The following is a 26,741-nucleotide window of genomic DNA, read 5'->3' as shown; positions in this document are numbered from 1 at the left end:
GTGGCTGGGACTACAGGGGCCTGCCACAATGCCGGGCTATTTTTTCATTATAGTTGTCATTGTTGTTTATCAGGCCCAGGCCAGGTTTGAACCTGCCAGCTCCAGTGTATGTGGCTGGCACCCTAGCCACTGATCTACAGGCTCCGAGCCTCCTCTGAACTTTAATGAATGAAAAATGTTTTAAAAATATTTTCAAGACAATCTTGGGCAGCGCCTGTGGCTCAGTTGGTAAGGCGCCGGCCCCATATACCGAGGGTGGCGGGTTCAAGCCCGGCCCCGGCTGAACTGCAACAACAACAACAAAAAAAATAGCCAGGCGTTGTGGCGGGCGCCTGTAGTCCCAGCTACTCGGGAGGCTGAGGCAAGAGAATCGCTTAAGCCCAGGAGTTGGAGGTTGCTGTGAGCTGTGTGATGCCACGGCACTCTACTGAGGGCCATAAAGTGAGACTCTGTCTCTACAAAAAAAAAAAAAAAAAATATTTTCAAGACAATCTTTAAAAATGTTTTATTATTTTTTCTTCTTTTAAATTAGAGATGGAGGTCTCTCTATGTTATCAAAGCTGGCCGTGAACTTATGGCTTCAAGCAATCCTCCTAGCTTACCCTGTCTTGTAGCTGGGACTACAGGCACTAGCTACTACATCCAGCCTCATCATTTGGCCTTAGAGCACTGTCCCACTGGTTAAGTCTTTAAGACAGAGTACAGGGTTTCTTGGGGTCCAATGTGCATCTGGTGGCTGGGTGGTGCTCTTGGTGAGGTGGAGCTTGAGAGGTCAAGGGAAGCATAGACGATGCTGTCATTCTGGGCAAGAACCGAAAGAGAAGGGGGTTAGACATAGGGGTATAGAGTTGTCCCTATCTTAACAAGAACCTATAACCTGAGAGCCCTACCCATACCCAGCTCTTCCCCCACCCCAACTTGTCCAGCATCTCTTTAATTCTGTCAGGGCCTAGTCCGACTGCTTACCTTGGGGTTCAGCTTGGGGTCTGCATATTGCCCTAGAAGAAAAATCAAGGTGTTCTGAGGTTAGTAGTGTGAAAGCCAGGACAGAGAGATGGGCAGGGTGCTCCAGGAGTAAGATTATCTGCCAGGTCTGGACCAAGGTCATGACAGGAGATGTGGGAGGAATGGAAGTTTCCTCTGGCACTCATCCAGATAGAGGATGCTTGGAGAAGAGCAAAGGATTATCCAGGTAGAGGATGCTTGGAGAAGAGCAAAGGAATAGTAGATTGTAGGGATGATGGTGGTAAGGACTTACTTTCATTCCCAATATTCTCATATTTCTCCTCTATGTTTTGGTAGGGTTCCCTGTATGAGAACAAGAGAATGAGAAATATATTAGTGCTGGATAGTAGAGAGTTAGGGACTGGTCTTCTCTGAGGGGGATTCAGCAACCTGCCCTGACAAGCTCAGAATGAATGTGAGGGTTTTAGGCCGTCAGAGGAGGCTGCCTGGAAGAAGAATTAGAGGCAACTTGAGGTGTGGCCCCACACAGGTCCCTCAGGGATAGGTGAAGTTGGGTTATTGTAGGGAAGCTGCTTGTACTGCAGGGAACAGAGCAGAGAAATAGGCATGGTCAGCCCCTGCTCTCTCTCTGCTGGCACTGCCTTGGCTAAAACTGGGAAAAGAAACCCAAGTCGGTGAGTTTCATGGCCTCTGGGCGGGTGCTTGAGGCCTGGTAACTGGAAGGAGAAGGTGCCCCGGGAGGGACAGGAGGAAGGACAGCCAGCACCATCTGGGCAGGGAGGGAAGGCAGGGAGTGAGGCTTCTTTCCAGTGGGGAACACAGTGGCCATGGCAGGCTAGGGCCTAAGGAAAGGAGATAGGGTGGAGGGGAAGAGCCGAGAACAGGGAAAGTGAGGGAGGCTGGGAGAGGAGAGGGGACAGAGGTTGGGACTTTGCTTCTGAGCAAAGCAGGCCAGAAAGGACCTGGAGGCAGAGGGATCCTGTGGCCCTCTGATGCATTCCACAGGGGGTAAGGACAGGAAGGAGAGAGCAAGAGAGAAGTGGAAGGAAGGTGGAACAGCTGTTGTGTCTGGGAAGGACATGCTCTGGGCTGAGAGGAAGCAGATGCTTTGGAACAGGATGAAAGTGGGGAAGAGGACATGGGAGAAAGACGCCAGGGAGACACCTTGGGAAAGAGAAGCTCTGAACATTTGTGCTGGAACCCAGAGTCCACTGTTGTCCTCTTATGTAGATGGGGCCTGAGGAGGTGGAGAGCCTGGCCTGTTAGAGGCCCAAGGAGGAAGCAGGTGGATAAGTCTGGAATGTGACAGTGGCTATGCCAGGCTAGGCTTGTGGGGTTCTTAGAAGGACACTCTCTGTTTCCCAAACCTTTACCTTCACCGTCATCTGCCTCCATACCCCCTTCAGAAGGATCAGCACTGGGGCAGCGCCTGTGGCTCAAAGGAGTAGAGCGCTGGCCCCATATGCCGGAGGTGGCGGGAGGTGCTGGGTTCAAGCCCAGCCCCTGCCAAAAAAATAAAAAAGAAGGATCAGCACTTACCTGGCTGGGGCTGGGGCTTTAGTCTGCTGACCTGTAGAAGAACCAACACTCTGTCAGTGTGACAGCCACAGTGATGACATTTCTCTATGCTGCCTGCCTTGTGCTGCACCCTAGGCTGAGACCATCCTCAGAGGGACTAGAACTGCTCAGCTCTGCCCAAAGCCAGGCAGGGAAGGGCCTGATACTCAGCAGGTACTCTAAGGCCCCCACCCTTGTCCTCCCTATTGTCCCCAGTAGCAAATTCAGCGACACCGCCTCATCCTGATCCTCTCTCCCTTTGCCTCCCTCAACCCAGATCCCTCCACTGTGGAGGCCTCACCCATCCTTTCCCCTCCTCTTGGCACAGCACCCACCCCTCTCCCTTGTCCTCTCAAACAGCCCCTGCTTTCCTTCTGAGTGATGGCTCTTCCTGCTTTCCAGTCTTGTCAACCTCTTGGTTGCAATCTATGTTTGCAGCTATTAGGGCTCAGGTGTCAGTGCTGGGCCATTCCTCCTCCACCTCTGGGCTGGTCCTCCACTGACTCCTCTGCTGTGTCTCCCAGGCCTCTGCCCCTCCCTGTCCACCTGGAATCCACCTGGTTCCCAGACTTCCTCTCTATCCTGCAGTATCATCCAGGAGGCCTCAGCATCCACACTGACCTCTAAATATAGGTCCCTTAACTTGAGGGACCTCTATTCTACTCCACTCAGTAAACCCGGGGCTGCTTTTCTGTTTTTATTTGTTTGTTTGAGAGAGGATATCCCTCTATTGTCTGGGCTAGAGTGCAATGGCATCAGCATAGCTTACTGCAACTTAAGCTCCTGAGCTCATACGATCCCCCTGCCTGGACCTCCCAAAGTGCTGGGATTACAGGCATGAGCTTCCACCCATGGCTCCCTTGGCTATTTTTTTCAAACGTTGGGACTGGGAAGTCTGAAATGTTAAATGCTGCTATCATTTTATTCTGCTCTCACACAATTTCACTCTTTTCTCTATGTTTGAATCCTAAACAAGGATTTATTTATTTTAATTGTGGTAAACAACAGTTAGAATTTACCTTTTTTTTTTTTTTTTTTTCCACTTTTAGGTGTATGGTCAGTAGTGTTCAGTAGATTCACACTGTTGTGTGACAGATCTTCAGAACTTTTCATCCTGCACAACTGACACTCCATACTCATCAAACACTAATTCCCCATTTCTTCCTCTCTCCTGGCTCTGGGAACCACCATTCTGCTTCTTGTTTCTACAAATTTGACCACTGTAGTTACCTCATATAATTGGATTCATGCAGAATTTGTCTTTTTATGACTTGCTTGTTTCACTTAGCGTAATGTCCTCAAGTTTTATTCATGTTGTAGCATGTGTCTAAATTCCTTTCCTTTGAAAAGCTGATTAATATTTGATTTTATGCATCAATCATCCATTGATTTGTTGATGGACATTTGGCTTGCTTTCACTTCTTGGCTGTTGTGAATAATGCTGCTATCAACATGGGTGTACCAATATCTCTTCCAGACCCTGTTTTCAATTCTTTAGGATATTGGAATTGCTGGTCACAGAATAGTTCTATTGGGCGGCGCCTGTGGCTCAAGGAGTAGGGCTCTGGTCCCATATGCCAGAGGTGGCGGGTTCAAACCCAGCCCCGGCCAAAAACCACAAAATAAGAAAAATAATAGTTCTATTTTCTTTTTTAAAGGCCATACTTTTCCCATAATAGTCACACTATTTTCATACCACTTTCACAACAGTGCTAAGTGTTCTAATTTCTTCACATTCTTGCCAATATTTGCCATTTATTTACTTTTTTAATACTACACACTAGCTATCCTAATGAGTGTGAGGGATTTTTGTGGTTTTGATTTGCATTCTTTTCATCATTTGTGAGGTGGACCATCTTTTCGTATGCATATTGGACATTTGTATATTGCTTAGTCCATTTGTGCAGCTCTAACAGAATGCCTGAGACTTGGTAATTTATAAAGAACAGACATTTATTTATTTCTCACAGTTCTGGGGCTGGAAAATCCAAAATAGGTGCTAGAATCTGGTGTCTGGTGAGGACCTTTTTGCCGTGTCTTCTGGAGGAGAGACATACTGTGGCCTCACATGGGAGATAATCAGAAGAGTGTGAACTCATTCTCGAAATTCCTTTTTATACCAGCACTAATCCATCCTGGTGGCAGAGTCCTCCTGATCTAAACAACTCTCAAAAAGGCCCACCTCTCAACAGTTGCCTTGGAAATTATTTGCAAAAATGAAATAGAGAGGACACATTCAGATCACAGCACATTTTATCTTTGGAGAAATGTCTGTTAGAATATGTTCCCCATTTTTAAATTGGGTTCATTTTTTGTTATTCTTGATATTAATCCATTATCAGATATGATTTGTAAATATTTTCTTCTATTCCATACATTTCCTTTTCATTTATTGTATCTGTTGATGAACAAAAGTTTTTTTTTTAAGTCTGATGTAGTCCTATTTGTCTTATTTTTCTTCTGTGACCTATGCTTTTAGTGTCATAGCCAAGAAATTATTGCCAAGTCCTGAATCTTTTCCCAGTTGTTTTTTCCTAAACATTTTATTGCTTGGGATCTTACATTTAGGTCTTTACTCTATTTGAGTTAATTTTTGTATATGGTGTAAGTTAAGGATTCAACTTCCATTTTTGGGATATGGATGTTCAATTTTCTCACCACCATTTGCTGAAAAAACTGTCCTTTCCGCATTGAGCATTCTTGACACCCTTATGAAAAATCATTTGACCATATATATACAACAGTATATTTCTGGGCTGTCTATTCTATCTCATTGGTCTTCTTGTCTGTCTTTATGCCAGTACCATATTTTTGATTACTATAGCTTTGAAATATGTTTTGAAATCGGAGAATGTGAGTCCTCCAATTTTGTTCTTTTATATCCTAATTGTTTTTGTCATTCTTAGTCCTTTAAAATTCCATATGAATTTTACCACAATGCATTTTTTTATTGCTTCAAAACATGTTGAGATTTTCATAGGAATTGTGTTGACTCTATAGATCCTTTTGAGTAGTACAGACATCTTAACAATATTAATTCTTCCGATCTATGAACACAGGATGGCTTTCCATTTATTATGTCTTTGATTTCTTTTAGCAATGTTTTGTGGTTTTCAGTGTGGAAATCTTTACCTTCTTGGCTAAGTATTTATTCTTTTGACACTGTTATAAATGTAATTATCTTTTTAATTTATTTTCAGATTGGTTATTGGTTATAACACTATTGGTTATAACACTATTGGTTATTGTGAAACTCAATTGATTTTCTTATGCTGATTTCATATCCTGCAACTTTGTTCAGGTCATTAATTCCGACAGTTTGTTTTTTCTGTGTGAAATATTTAGGGTTTTCTACCTATAAGATCATGTTACCTGCAAACAGATAATTTCACTTCTTTCTGTCCAATTTAGATGCCTTTTATTATTTTTTCCTTGCATAATTCCTCTAGCTAGGGCTCCCCATGGTATGTTGGGTGGAAGTAGTGAAAGTGTGTATCCTTGCCATGTTTCAGATCTTACAGGAAAAGTTTTCAGTCTTTCATCTTTGAGTGTTATTAGCTGTGGGCTTTCTAATAAATGGCCTTTATTATGTTAGGGTAGTTTTCCTTTTATTCCTTGTACATTACATGTTTTTATCATGAAAAGCTGCTGAATTTTGTCCAGTGCTTTTTCTGTATCAGTTGGGATTATCATGTGGGTGTTTTCTCTCTTCTTTCTGTCCATGTGCATTATGTTGATTGAATTTTTTTTTTTTTTATGTTAAACCATCTCTGCATTACAGGAATAAATCCCACTTGGTCATGGTGTATAACTCTTTGGATATGCTGTTGAATTTAGTTTGCTAGTATTTCTTTGAAGATTTTGCCTCAGTATTCACCAGGCTTATTATTAAAATTGTTTGTTTTTTTTCTTAATGACTTTCGTTTTGATATCAGGGTAATGCTGACCTTACAGAATAAACTTGGAAGTTTTCAGCTATCTTTAGTCATTATCCCCCTATACCTGTTCTTTGACTTCACTGAGCTCTTGTTCCTTGATAACCCACTTTTTTAAACGTTATCCAAGCTCCCCACTAACTATTCTACTTTCCATCCATGCTCTCTCACTAAGTCCTTGACCTCCTGTGATTTCCTGTGTCTCTGCCACATTGAGCTCACAACCCTGGATGTGTCCCATGGCAGGGAATGCTATGTGTTTATCCAGCGTCCATTCAATTTTGTTACTTAGTTACAAAAAATTTATTGTATTTGTAGTGGCAATGTGCTCCCCTAAGGTTAGTTGTGGGACATACAACTAAATTCCAGCCAATAAGATACAAGTGTAAGTTGTAGGTTAGAACTTTCAGGAAGCCTTGTTAAAAGGGAGACAAACAGTTGCAGCATAGTATTTTTTCCCTTTTTTTCCTTCCTCCTATTTCCTGCCAGGAACTCAGAAATAAGGACTGGAATACTAGCATCCGTCTTGGACCATAAGGCAGCCTTCAGGACAGAGGCCATTTATCAAGAACAGTGCATCAGAAAGGTAGAAGCCTGAGTGCCCAAGAATGGTGGACTCTGCTGTCTTCCCCAGATCCTTGTACAAGAAAGAAAAGACAGAGTAAACTCTGTCTTATTTAAGCCACTGTTACGTCTGGTCCCTGGTGGTGGCAGCTGAACACAATGTCTAGCCAACACAAGTCCTTAAAGTTTTAAAACCTTTATGGTTGAACACTGCTGTGAAAAAGCAGAATGATGTATTATACAATGATGCTTTTGTAGACATAAGGATTTTCATCTGAGTTGAATCCTCAGACCCCACTTTCTATTTCTCACGTCAAACTTTCTCTTCAATTCCTGACCCTCTTCCTCATTCTCAGGGAACAACCACTGTGTATTTTGCTTTGCTGAAGTTTTTTTTTTTTTTCAATATTATGTAGTTGAGTTTATCAATATTTTTATTCATAGAGGTTGGGTTTTATCATATTGAGGGAGATTGTCTCCATTCTGTGGTTATAAAATCATCCCTCATGTTTTCTGCTAGCACTAGGGTTATTTTTTCCTCACTTAAATCTTAGATCTCTGTGGAGTTAATTTTGGTGTAAATTATGAAGTAAGGAGATAATGTAATATTTTTCCTCAGATAGCTACTTTTAAGAAATAGCCAGCACCTTCTATTGAATTACCCATCTTTCCCCATTGATTAGAAATGCTACCTTTAAATACTAAATTTCTGCATATATTTAGGTTTGTCTTAACTCTGCTATATTTAGGTTGTTCTCTTTTATTTGATTGGTTTATATGTGCATTAATAACGCAGTATTGCAGTTTTAATGATCATTGCTGAATAATTAGAAGAGCTAATGCTCCCTAGCAACTACTCTATGCTAGGATCTATTCTAAATGCATTACCTTTAATTATTATGACAACCCCACATAAGTGCTATTACTATCCCCATTTCCATGAGGAAATTGAGGCATGCAGCATTTATACCAAAGTGCCAAAGTTGCCCTAATGAAGGTGTGAAAACAGGATCTGACTATAGGGTCTTCACCTCTGTGCTTTAATATCTGATTGGGAGAATCTCCTTCTATTGCAGATTTTCTTTAAAATAATTTCAGTTGACTTACGGAGGATGTTGGGATATAACCAATTAATGCCTCTGGTGTTATTCTCTATTTTGAGCTGTAAATACACCCAAGTTTCTTTCTTTCTTCTTCTTTTTTTTTTTTTTTTTTTGAGACAGAACCTCACTTCATCTCCCCCAGGAGAATGCCGTGGCGTCATAGCTCACAGCAACCTCAGACTCTTGGGCTCAAGCAATTCTCTTGCCTCAGCCTCCAAAGTAGCTGGGACGACAGGCGACTGCCACAGTGCCCAGCTATTTTTAGAGATGGGGTCTCGCTCTAGTTCAGGCTGGTCTCATACTCATGAGCTTAGGTGATCTGCCTACCTTGGCCTCCCAGAGTGCTAGGATTACAGGCACGAGCCACCGCGCCCAGCCTTGACTCTCACTGTCCTGTCCTAGTAGGGTGCTGTGATATCATAGCTCACAGCAACCTCAAACTCTTGGGCTCAAGAGATCCTCTTGCCTCAGCCTCCCAAGTAGCTGGAACTACAGGCGCCTGCCACAATGCCCAGCTATTTTTCTTTTTTTTAAGAGACGGGGTCTCACTCTTGCTTAGGCTGGTCTGTAACTCATGAACTCAAGAAATCCACCTGCCTTGCCTCAGCCTTCCTGAGTGCTAGGATTATAGGTGTGAACCACCATACCCAAACCCTGGGTGTGTGTTGGACAACTCTATTCAGATGCCACACAAGTATCTCAAATATAACATATCCCAAATTAGATAGATCATCTTTCCCTGCAAACACGTTCTCTTCTTCTATTCCCTATTTTAATTGGTGGCTTCATCACAGCCTCATTCACCCAAGTCAAAACATAGGCTTATTCCTGCTCCCTTGTTCTCCATCCATCTGACAATCAAGTCTTCTTGGCCCTTTCCCTCCATCTGCACTGCCACTGCCTAGACTGACCCAGCCCGGCCCACCTGCAGCCCTTCCACCACAGGCTGGCATATCTGTGACAGGGAGCTAAGGTCACCTCTTGGCTCTTCACGTTGCCTGCGGGATCAGAGGCTCTTGGGGGTGATTTCCAAAGTTCTCGTCTCTCGTCTCCTGCCTCCTTTGCCAGCACTGAGGTCTGAAAGTTCTTGGGATGGTTTCCTCCACCCAGAAAAGAAGTGAGTGGCTAGAACACCACCCTCATCATTTGCCTGGCCGATTCTTTTTATTCTTTGAGATTTTTTGCCTATGTCACTTCCTCCTCTCTGACTATCTCTCTTTGGTCCCACCTGTATGAAGTACCACTATAGCTCTTTTTCGAGAAAGTAGTTTTGTGGTAACTAATAATGTTCCCCTTTCCAAATTGAGTTCCTTGAAAATAGAGTCTCTTTTATCTGCTTTTGTATCTCCAGTTTCAATCCAGGCTGTGGCAAGTGGGGAGTCAACAAATGCTTGCTGCACTGAGCCAAACTTCCTTCACTTCTGTTCTCCGGACTTTTCCCAGAGCAGGCCCTTCCCTCCCTGTGAACCAATAGGTCAGGATTGATGAGAGATGACCAAGTCAAGAAAAGAACTGGGAAATGATCAAACAGCGTGGAGAGGGATTGGTGGCTTTCTAACTTTAGCTTGCCTTCAAGCTTGCCCTCCTCTTCACTTGAGGAGCCAGCCCAAGATGCAGATTCACAAGACCAGACCTCAGAGTCCAACTTGGTGGGTTTGAAGGGAGCCCAGCAGCAATCTGTATTTTATTTATTTAATTAGAGACAGAGTCTCACTGTGTCACCCCGGGTAGAGTGCCATGGCATCACAGCTCACAGCAACCTCAAACTCTTGGGCTTAAGCAATTCTCTTGCCTCAGCCTCCCCAGTAGCTGGGACTACAGGTACCCCCCCACAATGCCTGGCTATTTTTGTTGTTGTTGTAGTTGTAGTTGTCATTGTTATTTAGCAGGCCTGGGCTGGGTTTGAATCCACCAGCCGCGGTGTATATGGCTGGCACTCTAACCACTGAGCTACAGGGTGCTGAGCCGGGACCTGCATTTTGAAGAAACAGGTGATTTGATGATTCTGCTGCAGGAGAGTTCTGAAAAAACCCCAGTTGGGAAGCCTGGGGAAAAGGCAGGTGCTGGGCCACTTACCTTTTCTTTTCCATCTGAGGAAGACTATCAGTCCCACAATCATGGCTATGAGGACAATGGTGGCCACTGCCACCCCGAGTGCCATCTCCAGACTGAGGAGCTGAGATCCTGAGCTCTGTTTGCCCTCTGTGACTGTGACACCAGCTGTGGTGGCTGTGGTGGCCTTGTTGGTGGGGCTCTGGATGGTGGTCTTGTCAGCTGGGAAAAGATGAAAAATAAGTGGACTCTCCCCTGGAGGCATGGAGGCATCTGGGTGAACCTGTGGCATCTTGTTTTCTAGGTTGGGAGGGTGGGGAGCCAGTCTCAGCAGCTCGTACAGTGAAGGGAGTAACAAAGTGAAATGCTTACTATCCAGACCAAATAGTCTGATTCCATACCATTTACCACAGGTGTGATCTCTGAGCCTTATTTCCTCCCTTACAATTGTGGATAACTAAATTATAGGATTAAATTATATGATAAATTATACTATTAAAATAATTTTTTATTATTGTAAATATATGTAACATGAAACCAATTCAGTGGCATTCAGGACATTCTTTTTTTTTTGTGACAGTTTCAAGCTGTTGCCTTTGGTAGAGTGCTGTGGCGTCACAGTTTATAGCAACCTCAAACTTTTGGGCTTAAGCGATTCTCTTGCCTTAGCCTCCCAAGTAGCTGGGACTACAGGCACCCACCACAATGCCCGCTTATTTTTTTTGCTGTAGTTGTCATTGTTGTTTGGCAGGCCTGGGATGGATTCAAACCCACCAGCTCCAGTGTATGTGGCTGGTGCCCTAGTCGCTGAGCTACAGGTGCTGAGCCAACATTCATATTTTTTGCTCAACCATTACCACCATCTAGCTCTAGAACTTTTTCTTCTTCCTGAATAGAAACTCTGCACCCATTGAACAACTCCTCATTCCCCTATCTCCCAGCCTCTGTCAACCACCATTCTACTTTCCATCTATATAAATTTGACAACTTTAGGTACTGAATGTAAATGGAATCATAAAGTATGTGTGCTTTTACAAGATTGTTTGAATAAGTAAGAAAACTTCCGTAAAGCACCTAGAATGTATTGGAAATACGGTATGTTCTTAAAGTTAGATTAATATATTGACCTTTAGGTTCTACAATCAGATTTTACCTTCTAATGCACTATTAATAAATTTACCTAGCATTCAGACACAAATTACCTATTGGCAAATTACCTATTTAGATTAGCTGGCTCCCTTAAATCCTGTCTTAGTTTCAAAGAGGCCTCAAATTTCATAATGAACAAAACATGCAAGGCCTATTACCCTGTTTAATTCCCTGGAAATTACATGACTGTTTTTCCTGTAATACTTGACTATCAAATTTAGTTCACTAGTTATCTCTGGTATGTAACTGCAAAGATAACCTAAATATTTATGCTTTGCATTTTAATATGGCTGCAAGAAACATTTCTTGAGACAACGATTTTGGAAAGGTAACGGGATTTTTTGTAACAAGTTAACAAATTTTTATATTTATTTATTCATTTACTTTTTGAGTCTCAATTTGTCACCCTTGGTAGAGTGCTGTGGGGTCATAACTCACAGCTCAAATTCTTGGGCTCAAGTGATCACTTGCCTCAGCCTCCCAAGTAGCTGGGACTACAGGTGCCTGTCACAACACCTGCCTATTTTTAGAGACAGGTTCTTGCTCTTGCTCAGGCTGGTTTTGAACTCCGGAGCCCAAGCAATCCACCTGCCTCTGCCTCCCAGAGTGTTAGGATTACAGGCGTGAGCCACTGTGCCCAGTGACAAGTGTTTTTTAAAACAATGACACTTGTTAAAAAAACATCTGGGCTTGGAAGTAATTTATTCATGTAGTTATTTGTGGGAAATGACCATGTAAGCAGTCCAACCATCTATGCTAGATCAGACACTATTACTATTTACACTAAATCTATTCTGAACGTCTGCTTAGTTTTGACATAGAATGTCTTATTATGGACCTTCTTTCAAATTCCTGATTAACCACTCATATAACACTGTGCAGTGCTATAATTTTCAGTATCCCATTCCCCATTTCTCAGTAGGCACCAGAATGTACAATATTACATTAAAACAAAATATTCCATGATTTGGTTAGTAACCACTTACTTCAATGCCTGGCATTCTTTCCTCCAGTAATTCCTGTCTCTTCCCTTTGCTCTCACCTACCTCAATATAGGAATACTCAGTACTCAGGGCAAAGCCTTGGTATTCCATACCTTATTTTTGCAAACCAATTGCCAAACTGATTCATCTCTTCTTTTTATCATATCTTCATAAAAACCCTAAGTATTCTCCCACAAGCCAGGGTAAAATTTCACTGTTTTAATTACAATTGTGCGTTTTGAATTCAATCACATGACTAAAGGTAAAGCACTCATTCAGAATAATTATAGATTATAAGAGTGGTTGGCTGAAAGCAAAGAATTTTCCATATAAACATTACATGATTTATTTACAAAAGAAAAATCAATACATAAAAAATTGTGTATTTTCCTTTCATGCTGGCAAAATGAAGAGCTTTTTCTGGATGTCTTAGTTATCACCAGCTTTTCACATAAGAGACCAGTAAACTTCACGGTACTGGTCAGAAATTGCTGCAATGTAGAAATTTCACAGAAAGCCGTCCTCTTTCAATTGGCAGACAGCGACCCTCACTGCCACGACTCATGCCTGGCCGCGTGTCAACGACAGGCAGGCTTTCAACAGTCGGCTTGGAGCCCGATTCTCTTAAGACCGCGCCACAGTGAGGGCTGGGGAAGCCCACCTCCGCCTGCGTCATTGCCTCCGGCTCAGACATGAGCATCTAGGCCCGTTGCCCACCACTAACAACGGCTCCAGAAACCGCCCGGAAAGCTCTAATTCATTTCTTAAAATGATATCATAATTCTGATGTCCATCCAGAAGGTTTTAAAAATGCAGATTAATATAACAAGACTTTTATTGTTTAATGTGAACGGAGTGAAGTGGAAAAGATTTAGGGAAAGAGGAACTTGCATACACAAGTACAGGATAAAGTGGCACAGCCTGTGGGGGTGCAATTTGGGGATATCTATCAAAACGTAAAAGGCCTCTTCCTGCTCTTTGTCTGAGTCATTTCCATGCTTGGAATTTGGAATTCTATGGAAACACTTGCCCAAGTACTCAAAGGCATATATTTAAGATTGTTCTTTGCAGCATTATTTGTAATGTGGCAACAATCTGAATGTCTTCAAATAGAAGACTAACGAAATAAATTATGATACATGGATACAATGGGACACCATACAGCCATCTAAACAAGCCTTAGATGTGTATGTGCTGAAATGAAAAGATAATCTAGTTATGTTAAGTAAACAGCAAGTTGCAGAGCAGAATGGGATGTAGTTTGATCTATTTGTGTTGGTGTATCTATAACTGTGAGAGAGAATGTTTCCAGAGACAGTGGGAAATAAAGCCCATGGGGAGATAAAACAGATGGAGAGGGGATATTTTTCATTTGACTCTCTTCCGTATTGTTTGAACTTTTAAAATTATGTGCAAGTATTACCAGTACTTTGATCAGTTTGTTCATTTATTTATTTACTTTTGAGACAGAGTTTCACTCTGTTGCCCCAGGCTATAGTGCTGTGTCCTCACAGCTCCCAGCAACCTCAAACTCCTGGGCTCAAGCAATCCTCTTGCCTCAGCCTCCTGAGTAGCTGGAACTACAGGTGTGTACCACCTCGCCTGGCTAATTTTTCTATTTTTAATAGAGTCAAGGTCTCACTCTTGCTCAGGCTGGAGTTTTTAAATTTTAACATTTCTTTTTCTTTTCTTTCTTTTTTTTTTTTTTTTTTTTTGTAGTTTTTGGCTGGGGTGGATTTGAACCCACCACCTCTGGCCTATGGGGCTGGTGCCCTACTCCTTTGAGCCCCAAGCGCTGCCCTAACATTTATTTTTCTATCAAAGTTATGTATGCTCATAATTTAGTCAACAAATTCCACGCAGTTCATGAAACAGAGCAGCCTGCTGCATATGCCTCCTCACTCCCCAGTGACAACCATTTTCAGCAACTTTAGCCATTTCTTTTGTCATTAACCTTATATTTCTAAATAATAGGTATATACTTCCATTGTTTGGTTTGGTTGTCTATTTAGTTCCTACTATAGAAATCAAGGTGGTGTCTACTTACTTCCTACTAAAGAAATCAAGAATTTAGATCTTATACCTCCCATTTTCTTCATCTTGCTAACTTTTCAGCATTTGATACTCCCCCTTCTGTGAAACGAGTTCTTCGTTTGTCTTCTGAGACACCACTCTCCCTTGGTTCTCCACCCCACTGTCAGCGCCTTCTGAGTCTTCTTCATTGATTCCTCTTTGGCTCCTTAGCCCTAACATTAGGGCTCATTCCTAGGACCTCCTCTCTATGTTACCCACTTTCCAGACATTTTCATCTAGTCCACAACACTAAATACCAGTGATATCCTGACTGTTCCCCAATTTTTGTATCTAGGTAATTTTCCCCCTGCCCTCCAAACCCGTGGTTCTCAACCTGTGGGTCATGACCCCTTTGTAACAATGAAAATACATCCTACATATCAGATATTTACATTACGATTCATAACAGTAGCAAAATTACAGTTATGAAGTAGCAACGAAAATAATTTTATGGTTGGGGGTCAACAACATGAGGAACTGTATTAAAGGGTCACGGCATTAGGAGGCATTAGGAAGGTTGAGAACCACTGCTAGACTCATATATCTTACTGCTTATTCATGCCTCTATTTGTATGCCTAGTAACATGTCAAACTTAAGTTCTTGATTTCCTCCCAAACTGTTCCTCTCCTATAGAAGTCACCTTTAACCTCCAGTGGCCTTAGAGCCATCCTTTTTTCCTTCTCTCTTTTTCATACCCCATATCCAGTTCAGTGAGTACTGTCTTCAAAATATATCCAGTATTGGCCACCTCTCACCTTCTCCACTGCCATCACCCTCACCGGCCTCCTTGCTTCTGAACTCACTCACTTATAGTTTTTTCTCCATACAACAGCCAGAGGAATCTTTTAGAAGTGTCAGTCAGGCCATGTGTGATGGCTCATGCCTATAATTGAGCTCAGGAGTTAGAGAACAGCTCAAGCAAGAGCAAGACCCCATCTCTACTAAAAAATAGAAAAACTAGCTGGGCCTGTTGGTGTGTACCTGTAGTCCCAGCTACTCAGGAGGCTGAGGCAGGAGGATCACTTGTACCCAGAAGTTTGAGGTTGCAGTGAGCTAGGCTGACACCCTTGCTGCACTCTACCCCAGGAGACAGCAGATGAGACTCTGTCTCAAAAAAAAAAAAAAAAGAGAGAGAGAGAGACAGAAAGATACAAAGAAAAATTAAAATGTCAGTCAGAGCTCAGTGCTCCTTTGCAGGAAACCCTCACTAACTCCCATTGTACTCTTGAGTGAAGGTGAGAGTTGTTTCCATAGCTTTCAGAGCCACACAGGATCTGCCCCACTGCCAGCTCTGATTTCATCTCCTGCCCTCTGCCTGTTCACTGTCAGGTACACTCACCTCATTTGACTGGAATGTTCTTCTTCCAACCTCTCCCTCACTTCCTGCAGATCTGGCCTAGGCTGGATCCTTTTGTTGGCTACTCCAGCTCTACTCCCCAGCTCTTCACTCTGCTGTGTGCCGTTGGTGCTGGCCTTCATGGATTCCATCCATGGGCTCTCTTGCCCTCTTTAATGGCCAGTGGGACTCACAGCAGGAGGTGGAGGGTGAGAGGTCTGGGCATTCATTCCCAGGCCCCCTCCCAATGGCATGTTGACTGTGTCTCTCCAGGGGCCACAGATCCTCCTGTCCCCATTCTAGCCCTAGATGTTGCTGCTCCCAGGGTGTCTCACCATTCCTTACTGGTTTCCTAAAGTGTGCCTCACTCAAAATTCTCCTAGTTTCCCTATTTGGGTGTCTGCTTTCTTTTCTTTTCTTTCTTTCTTTCTTTTTTTTTTTTTGGAGATAGAGTCTCACTATGTTGCCCTCGGTAGAGTGCTGTGCAGTCACAGCTCACAGCAACCTCCAACTCTTGGGCTTAAGTGATTCTCTTGCCTCAGCCTCCCAAGTTCCTGGGACTACAGGTGCCCACCGTAACGCCCAGCTATTTTTTGTTGTTGTTGTAGTTGTCGTTGTTGTTTGGTTGGCCTGGGCCAGGTTTGAACTGCCACCTCCAGTGTATGTGGCCGGCACCCTAGCTGCTTGAGCTACAGGCGCCGAGTCTGGGTGGATGTTTTCTAACAGACTCTGCCTGATACCACAGCGGCCTTCCCTGTTCAATCTGAGTAAAGAAATACCCTCGTCAGTCTCTATTTTCCTTATTCTGCTTCATTTTTCTTTTTTTCTCTTTTCACTATCACCTGACACATATACAGAATTTATTCATTTATATATTACCCCACCCAAAGGTAAGTTCCACCATCTGCTCCATTTTAGGCTTTTTTATTTTATTTTTATTTTTATTTATTTATTTATTTATTTTGGGGGGCTCCATTTTAGGCTTTTTTATTTTTTTATTTTATTTTTATTTTTATTTATTTTTTTTTTTTTGGGGGGGGGGGCCGGGGCTGGGTTTGAACCCACCACCTCCGGCATATGGGGCCGGTGCCCTACTCCTTTGAGCCACAGGCGCTGCCCACTTTTTAGGCTTTTTTAAATGGCTGCTTCTCCTGTGCCCAGGTTAGCATCTGATACACAGCAAACTGATACATGGCTAGTCTCAGCTACTCAATCAATGTTCGTTAAATGAATTATGAAATAATTTTTCTTTAGGAATTTCAAGGCATTCGATCATTGTTTTCCAGCTTCCTATGTTGCCACTGAGACGGCAACAGCCATTCTGATTTCTGAATCTCTGAATCTCAGAGTCTCAGAGGGCTGCTTTTTCTTCCTTGGAAATGTATTGGATTTTCTTTTGATCCCTGGTGTTTTGAAATTTCACATTGCTGTGTCCTGATGTAGGTCTTTTTATTTTTATCCATTTTCTGCACTCTTTTGTTGTGGAGAATTGCTAGCATTATTTTTCTGATATTCTCTTTCCCTTTCTGTTTCTGGAAATCCCACTATTCAGGGTTGGATTCTCTCATTCTTACCCTTTCTTGTTTCTGTATTACTTTCCTATGGCTGCTATAATAATTCCCATATATTGGATGACTTAAAATAAGAGAAGTTTATCCTTTCACAGTTCTGGAGGCCAAAGTCCAAAATCAAGGTGTCAGCAGTGTTCATTCCCTCTGGAAGCTTTAGGTTTTTTTGGTTTTTTTTGCAGTTTTTGGCCAGGGCTGGGTCTGAACCCACCACCTCCGGCATATGGGGCCGGTGCCCTCCTCCTTTGAGCCACAGGTGCCGCCCTCTCTGGAAGCTTTAGAAGGGAATCTGTTCCTTGCCTCTTCCAGCAGATGGCTGTAAGCAGCCCTTGACTTGTGGGGGCATCACTTCACTCTCTGCCTCTGTGGTCAAGTTGCTGTCACTTCCACTTGTGTCTCCCTCTGCCTCTCTCTTATAAGGACATTTGTTGCATTTAGGTACCACCCAGACAATGCTGGGCAATCTCCTCATCTCAAAACCCTTCATGTAATCACTTCCATTACCATATAAGGCAATATTCACTCCTTTACCTTATAAGGTGATTTTTACAGATTCTGGGGATTAGAATGTGGACATAAATTGGGGGTTGCTATTTAACCCCTTACAGTTTCTAAACCTTTGATCTTTTGTTCTACCTTCTGGGAGATTTCCGCAAACTTTTTTTTTGTCAGGGAGATTCTGCTGCCCCAGGCTAGAGTGCATGGTGTCAGCCTTATTCACAGCACCCTCAAACCCGTGGGCTCAAGCCATCCTCCTGCCTCAGCCTCCTAAATAGCTGGAACTACAGATGGCCACCATAATGCCTGGCTAATTTTTCTATTTTTAGTAGAGATGGGGTCTCACTCTTGCTTGGGCTGGTCTTGAACTCCTGAGCTCAGGCAATCCTCCCACCTTGGCCTGAGCTCAAAGGCATGAGCCACTGTGCCCAGGCTGATTTTTACAAACTTTATCTTCTAGTCCTTTTACAAAAATTTTCATTTTTGCTATAATATCTTTAATTTCCAAGAGCTTTTTTCTGCGTTTGGCAAGTTCCTTTGTAAAGCATACTTTTTTGTCACATGCATGAGATCTCTTAACTTTCTGAGTAGAAAAGAATGATAGTTATTTTAAAGTTTTATTCTTGGCTTGGCGCCTGTAGCTCAAGAGGCTAAGGTGCCAGCCATATACACCAGAGCTGGTAGGTTCGAATCCAGCCAGGGCCTCCCAAACAACAATGACAACTACAACCAAAAAATAGCCAGGTGTTGTGGCGGGCACCTGTAGTCCCAGCTACTCAGGAAGCTGAGGCAAGAGAATCACTTAAGCCTAGGAGTTGGAGGTTGTTGCGAGCTGTGATGCCATAGCGCTCTACCCAGGGCGACAGCTTAAGGCTCTGTCTCAAAAAAAAAAGTTTTATTCTCCCTGAATTGATTCGCTTTTTCCAGGTTCCTTTTTTCTTTTTCCTGTTCATTTTGCTCTCTGCATTTCATGAGAAAGGCTTAAGTGCTTAGTTTAATAATATTTTCAAATGGGGCTCTAGCCTTGGGCCTCTCAGGCGCAGCTGAGGCCAGGTACAGTCCTCAGCGCTGGAGTATTTGGTGTGAGGACCCAAATTTCCTTGCTAGTTATGTTTAGGGTGCTCCCTTCAGAGACCCTCTGGTTCATCTGTTCTGGAAAGCAACCTCCAGTTTGGGGCTGGCTTGGTAGAATGGGGAATGAAGGTTTTCCTGCTTCTTAAAAGATTTTCAACTGATCCTTTAATTTTCAGATCCATCTTCACTCTCATTTTCAAGGCTACTTGGGGTTGGAATTACTGAACTTTGAGGGTTTTGCAGTGTAAACTGACATTCTTCTAGGTTTCCCCATACTGGCTTCAGGTTTAGCTCCTCTGGTCTCCTAAATCAGTTCCATTAATCTGTTTACAACTCCCAAATTTTGTTTTTGTATACCCAGAGTTCACATCATTTTTGTTCTTAATAATTTCTTTCTTGAAAAATTCCCTTTACTATCATTTTAGTAGATTTTGGGAGGAAGATAAATATGTGCATATAGTCTACCATCTTGGCCAGAATTTTTGCATTAATTTTATAATAAAAATTATTAAAAAGTGAAGAATAATCTTGCACATTAATGATAAAACATATAGAATACAGAGAGGAAAAAAAATCTTATGAGACATTTACATGATCTTTAGGAGAACACTACCCAGGTTTACTGAGGGATGTAAAATAGGACCTGTTTCGGGGGTGTGTGGGGGAGACAGTGCATTTGACCGATTTCAGTTTCTGTCAGTTGCTTTATAGGTTTTGTGCAACTGTGATTTAAAAGATTACAATGAGTGTCTTTCTTAGAACTTGGCAAACTTTCTCTTACATTCATGTGAAAGAATAGGCAGGCAACAATAATAAAAATGTTTTTGAGGAAGAAGTAATGTGGTTGAAATAAAAATAGTCTTATCAGGGCGGCGCCTGTGGCTCAGTCCGCGGGCCACATATACTGAGGATGGCGGGTTCAAACCCGGCCCCGGCTGAACTGCAACCAAAAAATAGCCGGGCGTTGTGGTGGGTGCCTGTAGTCCCAGCTACTTGGGAGGCTGAGGCAAGAGAATCGCTTAAGCCCAGGAGTTGGAGGTTGCTGTGAGCTGTGTGAGGCCACAGCACTCTACCGAGGGCCATAAAGTGAGACTCTGTCTCTACAAAAAAAAAATAGTCTTATCAGCCATTGAAACATGTGATAAAGGTACAGGCACTGAAACAGTGTGTTACTGATATACGAAAAAACAGATTAGTGAAACAGAATGGAACTGATGAGAAATGGATGCTACAGTCTACAAAATAATTTAAAAACTAAGCCTAATTGTATTAATAGAGAAAAGAAAAAACTTCAATAAATGGGGTTGAGACAATTGATAAATTGCTTGGTACACTTATAAAGATCAATTTAGTTATTTACTTCATCTTATATACTGAAATAAGTTCTCATTTCATGAAAGAGTTTTATTGTGAAAAGAAATCAAAATAAAATAAAAATTAGAGGCTGGGCATGTTGGCTCATGCCTACAATCCTAGCACTCTGGGAGCATATGGTGGGCAGAAAAACAGGCAAGAGGATCGCTTGAGCCCAAGAGTTCACTGAGGTTGTTGTGAGCTATGATGACACCATAGTACTCTACTCAGGGCGACAGAGTGAGACTGTCTTAAAAAAAAATTAGAAAAAATTAAGAAGAACTTAAAAAGTAAATATTCTGAAACGTGGTGAGAGATAGAATTTATATGCTTAGAGATAAATGAGAAAATTACAAAGGATAGTACAATTATGTTTGGTTACAAAAGTAAAATTATGTAAAAAAATTAATAAGCCAGCTACGAACTTAATTACATTTGCTGCAAATATTTCTTTAGTTTGTGACAGCTTTGCACTGTGGTACTTCAACTGAATTAAAACGTTTCTTTTTATTATTTTCCTGTATTTTTTTAATAATGGGCATAAATGTTCAATTAATTGAATTAATTAAAAACTAATTTATTGATCAGAAAACCAGAAGTTTGACTGGAGCAAAGAAAAAAGTAAAGAGGAACTAAGGAAAGAGGAAGACAGACTGAGTTGAACCAAATCTCCTAAGAAAGGCCATTGAGGGTCACGCCTGTAATCCTAACAGTCTGGGATGCTGAGGGGGTGGATCGCCTGAGCTCAGGAGTTTGAGACCAGGCTGAGCAAGAGCCAGACCACTCTGAACTAAGAAGAGAAAACCTAGCTGGGTGTTGTGGCAGGCGCGTGTAGTCCCAGCTATTCGGATGGCTGAGGCAAGAGGATCACTTGAGTCCAAGAGTTTGAGGTTGCTGTGAGCTATGATAGCATGGTACTCTACCCAGGGTGACAGAGTGAGATTCTTGTCTCAAAAAAAAAAAAAAGCCACTGAAGGAAAGGAAATGTGTAGGGGGCCAAGGGAACAAAAGTCCAAAGCTGTCAGGTGTCAGGCTGTGAAGCCACTCTCCATCTGTTCTGAAACCAGTGCGGTAGTTAAGATAGGGCAGTGGTTTACCAAAGCAGGGGCAGTGAGAGTGTCCATCCTGGCAGGAAGAAGTAACTAAACGTTGTTTAGAATCGCCAGTGCAAACTATCAGAAAAAGCAAATCCATGTAGTTGATGATCAATTTTCTAAAACATTTTCTGCAGACAGTGCACCCCCTTATCCTAGAGACACATAAGCCTAGATTCAAATTCCAACGCCCCTACTGAGTAACATAGGAAGATCTGCTAATGTGGGGCATCCTACCCTGTTTCCCCGAAAATAAGACAGTGTCTTATTTTAAGGTGTGCTCCCAAAGATGCGCTAGGTCTTATTTTCAGGGGACGTCTTATCTTTCCTGTAAGTAGGTCTTATTTTCGGAGGATGTCTTAGTTTCGGGGAAACGGTATCATAAAGTTAGAAAGTAGGTCCAGACAAACAATATAATCACCTTAATAGGTGAGTCCATGTAGCTAATGGTTAAGAGAGAGGCACTGCTATTAAATTGTCCAGTTCAAATCCCATCCGCTCCACTAGTGTGACTTTGAGCAGGTATTTAGGCTCTGCTAGCCTCAGTTCTCCCTTTGTAAAATGAAGATAATAGCAATGCTGATGTTATTGTGGGGTCATGGTGAAGATTAATCAGGGTAATGAGCACAAAGTTATTAAGAGACCGTTGTACACACTCAGTAAGTGGGAACTGCTGATATTGCTGCTGTAGAGTCATGTCTTAGTGATCGGAAGGATCAAGCAGCAAGATCAAAGTGGACAAAATCGCTAGGAGAATGTAAGGAAGGCCTTATATGGGAGAGACAGGACTGAAGGGGGGGTGAGAGGCAAGGAGGGTAAAAAGGAAGGAGACAGGAGAAGAGGGAGGTTAGAGAGGAAAGAGGTGGGACTGGGACAGGAAAGGAGTTGAGAGACATTTCTGGGGAGCTGAGGGGCTGAAAGAAGTGGGGAGATGGGAAACCAGGTGACAGGACGTTTCCCAGGCACTAGAGGGCTCCTAGGGCATCCACTGGGTACCAACTGTGTGTTCCAGGGTGAGCTCATGACAGTGGGCAAACACAGGACATGGAGCCCACCCTGCACAGAAACATGACAGGGCCCACCACATCCTGGAGAAGCCAGTCCTCCTGGGGGAACTGGGTGAGGGCAGGGCAGGCAGGGCTGGAGCTCCAGCTGGAAGAAGGAACAGAGGATAACAGGGAGTCTGGCAGGTGCCCAGGCCTGAGTAGTGGGTGTGGGCACTGGATTTGGAAGGGAGAGCTGGGGCCACGTTTAGGGAAGGTAGCTCAGGTTTGGCAAAGATTTAGGGAAAGAGAAGAAGGTAAAGTTAGCAGAGGCCTAGGGAGGGATCAGAGAGCCAGGAGAGTAGTGTGAGAGAAGGGTCAGAAGGAGTGATGGGGCAGGGGCACCAGGGGTCACAAAAAGCCTCACTGGGTTGGGCAAGACTGGACTTACCGAGAGTGATGGTGACATTGGTCCCTGGGATGGATTGCCACATCTCCCAACGGTCTTTCTTTGTCTTCAGCTGGACTCGGCAGAAGTAAAAAGACTGGTCCTTTTGCCCCAGGTTGGAGATCCTAAGGAAGCCAGACTTCTGATCCTCTGTCCAGTTCAGGTAGATCCGGCCCTTGTAATCCTTGTGGATGAAAGGTGGAGTTGTGTTGTAGAAGAACTCCCCGTGGAAGACTCTCCGTCTCCAGAATATGCCCACATTGGAAACGTGTGCTAATTCTCCGGGGTAATAGAAGGAGAAGGGGATTTGGATGGAGCCTCCCATGGGGGCTGAGAGGTGTTCAGGTTGGTCAACCCCAAAGCGTACTTTGGATCCCGCTGAGTCACCTAGAGGAGGGGGAAACAGAGAGAGAGAAGTGTGTGTGTTGGGGGGAAACATTGAAGCCACAGTAGGACACAAAGAGGGTAACCCCAGACCTTCTGGCACCTTCTCCCAGAGACAGTCATGTGGCAAATGGTAGGACAGATCCTCTGGCCTGGGTCTCCCCTGGCAGAGGGAGGAGAGGGGGAAGGGCTGGGATAGACACACCCTTGTGGGGATAAAGCCTTCTTGGTTGGGGCTGAGAGGCCTGGCTGGCCCCTCCAAGACTCTGTTGCTCCAGATGCCCCACCATTGTCCCTCCTCAGAGCCCCAACCAGGCTAGTCCTGGGCACTCACCCTTTTGCAGGAATGCTGGTAACAGCAGCAGAAGTAAAGGCAGCAGCAGAGACCAACCCATGGCCTTGATCTCCTCCAGGGGATGAGAACGCAAAAAGAGCCCTCAAGGCAAGAAAAGGGGCCCTACAGAGGAGCCCTCCAAGGCCCCCATGAGTCACGGGTACAATAAACCAGAGAGCCAGGACCAGGCTGCTTCAGGGAACTGAGGGAGGTGGGGCTGTCCCCAAACCCACCCTCCTCCAGGGTGACCAGCACTTCCTTTATCAATCTGGCTTCTTCTTTTCCTGTATTGTGAAAGGGCCTGCCTTGTGGTCAGAGCCAAGACAGCTCTGTCCCCAGGCTCCCTGGTCCCCATTTTCCTGCTGAGGGCCCCGTCCTGGACCTCAGCTCTCCCACCTGGACTCCCTGTCCTGCCAGCTGCTCAGAGTTGCCTGTGAAGTCAGCTGCTCTCTTTCTCTCTCTGTCTCTGTCTCTCTCTCATTCTCTCCTGCCCATCCCCCGCTTCATTCAGTCTCACTGTTTCTCTCTCTCCTTTTCCCTGGTTTTCCCAGTGTCTTCCAATCTTTCTCTCTAGCCTTTCCCCTGGTTCTCTGAGTGTCTCCCAGTTTCTGTATCTCTCATTTCAGAGGAAGGGGCTGCCCAGTCCGTCCCATCACGGGCTCTTTCAGGGAGCGGACAGGCTGGCATAAGTCTCCCCAGCTATGTTCCCAGATTTGGCCATTAGGAGGACAAGGAAGAATGAGATGCTTGTCACACACCCTCAGCCCCAGCAGAGTCCTCAGTTCGCTCTCTGTGCCCCTCCCTGGCAGGCAGGGGCTCTCCTGCAGTCCCAGGCAGAACCAGGCCTGACTAGGCCCTTCCCACCTCTGGCCTGCTCCTTGGTGCAGGGACCATGTCCTTCCTGGAGTACTGCCTGGGCGACGTGACCCTGCAGTGGTGTGTCCCTGGCTGCAACTCCCATTCTGCTTAGTCCATAGACCTTCCACTTTAGTCTGATCTTTGACCTGGTTGCACAGCTGAGTCTCTGGGCCTCAACTTCTAAGTGCAAAAACCCTGGGGTGGGGGAGCCCCCAGAGGCTATATTTTCATAGCTCTTCTTTTTTTTTTTTTTTGTAGAGACAGAGTCTCACTTTATGGCCCTCGGTAGAGTGCCGTGGCCTCACACAGCTCACAGCAACCTCAAACTCCCGGGCTTAAGCGATTCTCTTGCCTCAGCCTCCCAAGTAGCTGGGACTACAGGCGCCCGCCACAACGCCTGGCTATTTTTTGGTTGCAGTTTGGCCGGGGCCAAGTTTGAACCCGCCACCCTCGGTATATGGGGCTGGCACCTTACCGACTAAGCCACAGGCGCTGCCCTTTCATAGCTCTTCTGGTGAGTCCCTCCCTCGATGTGAGACCCCTGGTTATCCAGAACCTTCCTTGGAAGGGGGAAATGAAGGCTCAGAGCAGCAATGAGCTCCCGCAACCCCCAGTTCCCGAGACCATCTCTAATGCAAGGAACTGCCAGCCTTTGCCTGGTGGTAGATGGGGGAGAAATGGGGCTGGGAGTCCCAGTGACACATGGGACTCATTCCCTACGAGGCTCTGCCCACCCCTCCCAGGATGAGGTGGCCTCAGCTTACTGAGTGGGCTGTGGGGGCAGAAAGATGTGATTTCAGAATAAATAGAATAAATAGGCTCAGTCTTCTTCAGGTGGAAGCTAGCAGAGAGACTTCCTCTCTTTACTCAATTTCTTCCTTATTCTTCACTGTCCCTTCCACTATTCTCACGCTCAGCCAAGCAGCCCCCATCCTCCCTCCGCATGTGCTTTTCCTAGCCCTCGTCACAAACCCAAAGAAACAGATTCCACATGATAAGAAAGCACTTTTATGTGAGTCTTAAACACCCAGCTTCTCTGTGGTGGACACATCATCTCCATTTTACCCATGGGGAAACTGAGGCATGTTGGCTTTGGGCTGAATGGTCTCAGCTGGAAACGTGGACAGAAGGGAGGACAAAGGATTCCCTGGTTATCTCAGCAGGGCCCTGCTTGAGGCCTGACCCTTAGGCTCCATTCCTGCCTTACTCCATCAACTGTGTCACCTGCTTGCCAAGCCAACTGAGGAGGGGAGCTAGACCACTCCAGGGGCACCACAGGCCAGCTGGTGGGCCACAGGGAACTTTTACGAAGCAGGCTCTGGATAACTTTCATAGGGCCCTTGTTGCCCAGGAGTCTCAGGCCCCACACTGAGACCACATGTGGTCTTCTTAATGCAGGGCACACACTTTATGGCACTTTCAGGCCTGGACCCATTTGAATCCCCATGAGGAATTCTCCTGTTGGCCCAACTTCTGCTGAGGGATGGTGTGAGGTCTTCAGTGCTGTTTACCTTCCCTTCTCCTGAGGGAACAACCTGGGCCTGGGATCAACCTGGAGCTGTAGCTCTACACAGAGGGGGACCCTGGGAATGGGTGGGAGGTCTTGGGTTTTAAGATTCAAAGATGCGCAGAACCTAAGTGCTATCGTATAGCCAGAAAGTGGCCTGGAGGAGGGGTGGTGAAGCCATGTGATCAAGAGCAGGAGCAGAGGAGGGGTGAGAACCTTGGATCACAATTTGACCACCACTGCCTTAGATGTCCCCAAGTTCCCCCAAGCTCCTGTTCTTTCCTCCTGGCTGTGTCCACCCCGATCCCAGCCCCTTTTCCCTCCTTGGCAGCCCACCCTGTTTCTGCTTCCCTGTAAGGTCATGAACGAGGCACAGACACTTGGCTCTCTCTAGCTCTCTACAACGTTTTGAAGGTTGTAGCCAGTACACTAAGGCCAGAAAAACAAATATAAGTTCTCCCTGTGTTTTATTAGATCTGTGTTGGTCTATTAGGTATCCATTCAGCACTGGGCCAATGATCTGTAATTTCTTATTTTTGCATTATTTATTTATTTATCTGGAGATGGGCTAGAGTGCAGGGGTGTCATCACAGCTCACTGCAACCTCAAACTCCTGGGCTCAAGCAATCCTCTTACTTCAGCCTGCTAAAGCTGAAACTACAGGTGCCTGCCACCAGGTCTGGCTAATTTTTTTCTTTCTCATAGAGATGGAATTTAGCACTTGCTCAAGCTGGTATTGAACTCCTGAGTTCAAGGGATCCTTCCAAATTGCCCTCCCAGAGTGTTGAATCATACATAGATATCAGCCATCTTTGCATTCTTAATGCTCTGGCATCTGTGGCCTCACTGACAGTGGTGAGACTCCCAGGGCTAAACAATTCCTGAAATAAGAAAGGGCAGGTCCCAGGAGCACGTATGCAA

The 26,741-nt window shown here is 44.4% G+C and overlaps 1 protein-coding gene across 1 annotated transcript; it reads right to left on the bottom strand.

Annotated features, from left to right (window-relative positions):
* Positions 1 to 489: 489 nt before the first annotated feature.
* LOC128562514 (paired immunoglobulin-like type 2 receptor alpha) lies at positions 490 to 23,655 on the bottom strand. Its single transcript, XM_053557533.1, has 7 exons — positions 23,456 to 23,655; positions 22,741 to 23,124; positions 10,202 to 10,399; positions 2,506 to 2,536; positions 1,259 to 1,308; positions 967 to 998; positions 490 to 801 (listed from the first exon to the last, which is right to left on the bottom strand). Exons 1-7 carry the CDS (start codon positions 23,514 to 23,516, stop codon positions 682 to 684), a joined length of 876 nt encoding a protein of 291 aa, XP_053413508.1. The 5' UTR covers positions 23,517 to 23,655; the 3' UTR covers positions 490 to 681.
* Positions 23,656 to 26,741: the final 3,086 nt, after the last annotated feature.

Source organism: Nycticebus coucang, chromosome 12, assembly GCF_027406575.1.
Source record: "Nycticebus coucang isolate mNycCou1 chromosome 12, mNycCou1.pri, whole genome shotgun sequence".
Classification (NCBI taxonomy): Eukaryota; Metazoa; Chordata; class Mammalia; order Primates; family Lorisidae; genus Nycticebus; species Nycticebus coucang.
The sequence above is the reverse complement of the archived record's forward strand: the minus strand, read 5'-3'. Positions and strand labels throughout refer to the sequence as shown.

What these genes read in the sequence shown, in the direction of transcription:
- LOC128562514 (XM_053557533.1), bottom strand. Translation starts at nt 23,516, where the DNA reads ATGGGTTGGTCTCTGCTGCTGCCTTTACTTCTGCTGCTGTTACCAGCA. An exon ending in TGAGAATATTGGGAATGAAA is followed by an intron (nt 999 to 1,258) that starts GTAAGTCCTTAC and finishes TTTTTCTTCTAG; the next exon opens with GGCAATATGCAGACCCCAAG. An exon ending in ACCCCAAGCTGAACCCCAAG is followed by an intron (nt 802 to 966) that starts GTAAGCAGTCGG and finishes GTTCTTGCCCAG; the next exon opens with AATGACAGCATCGTCTATGC.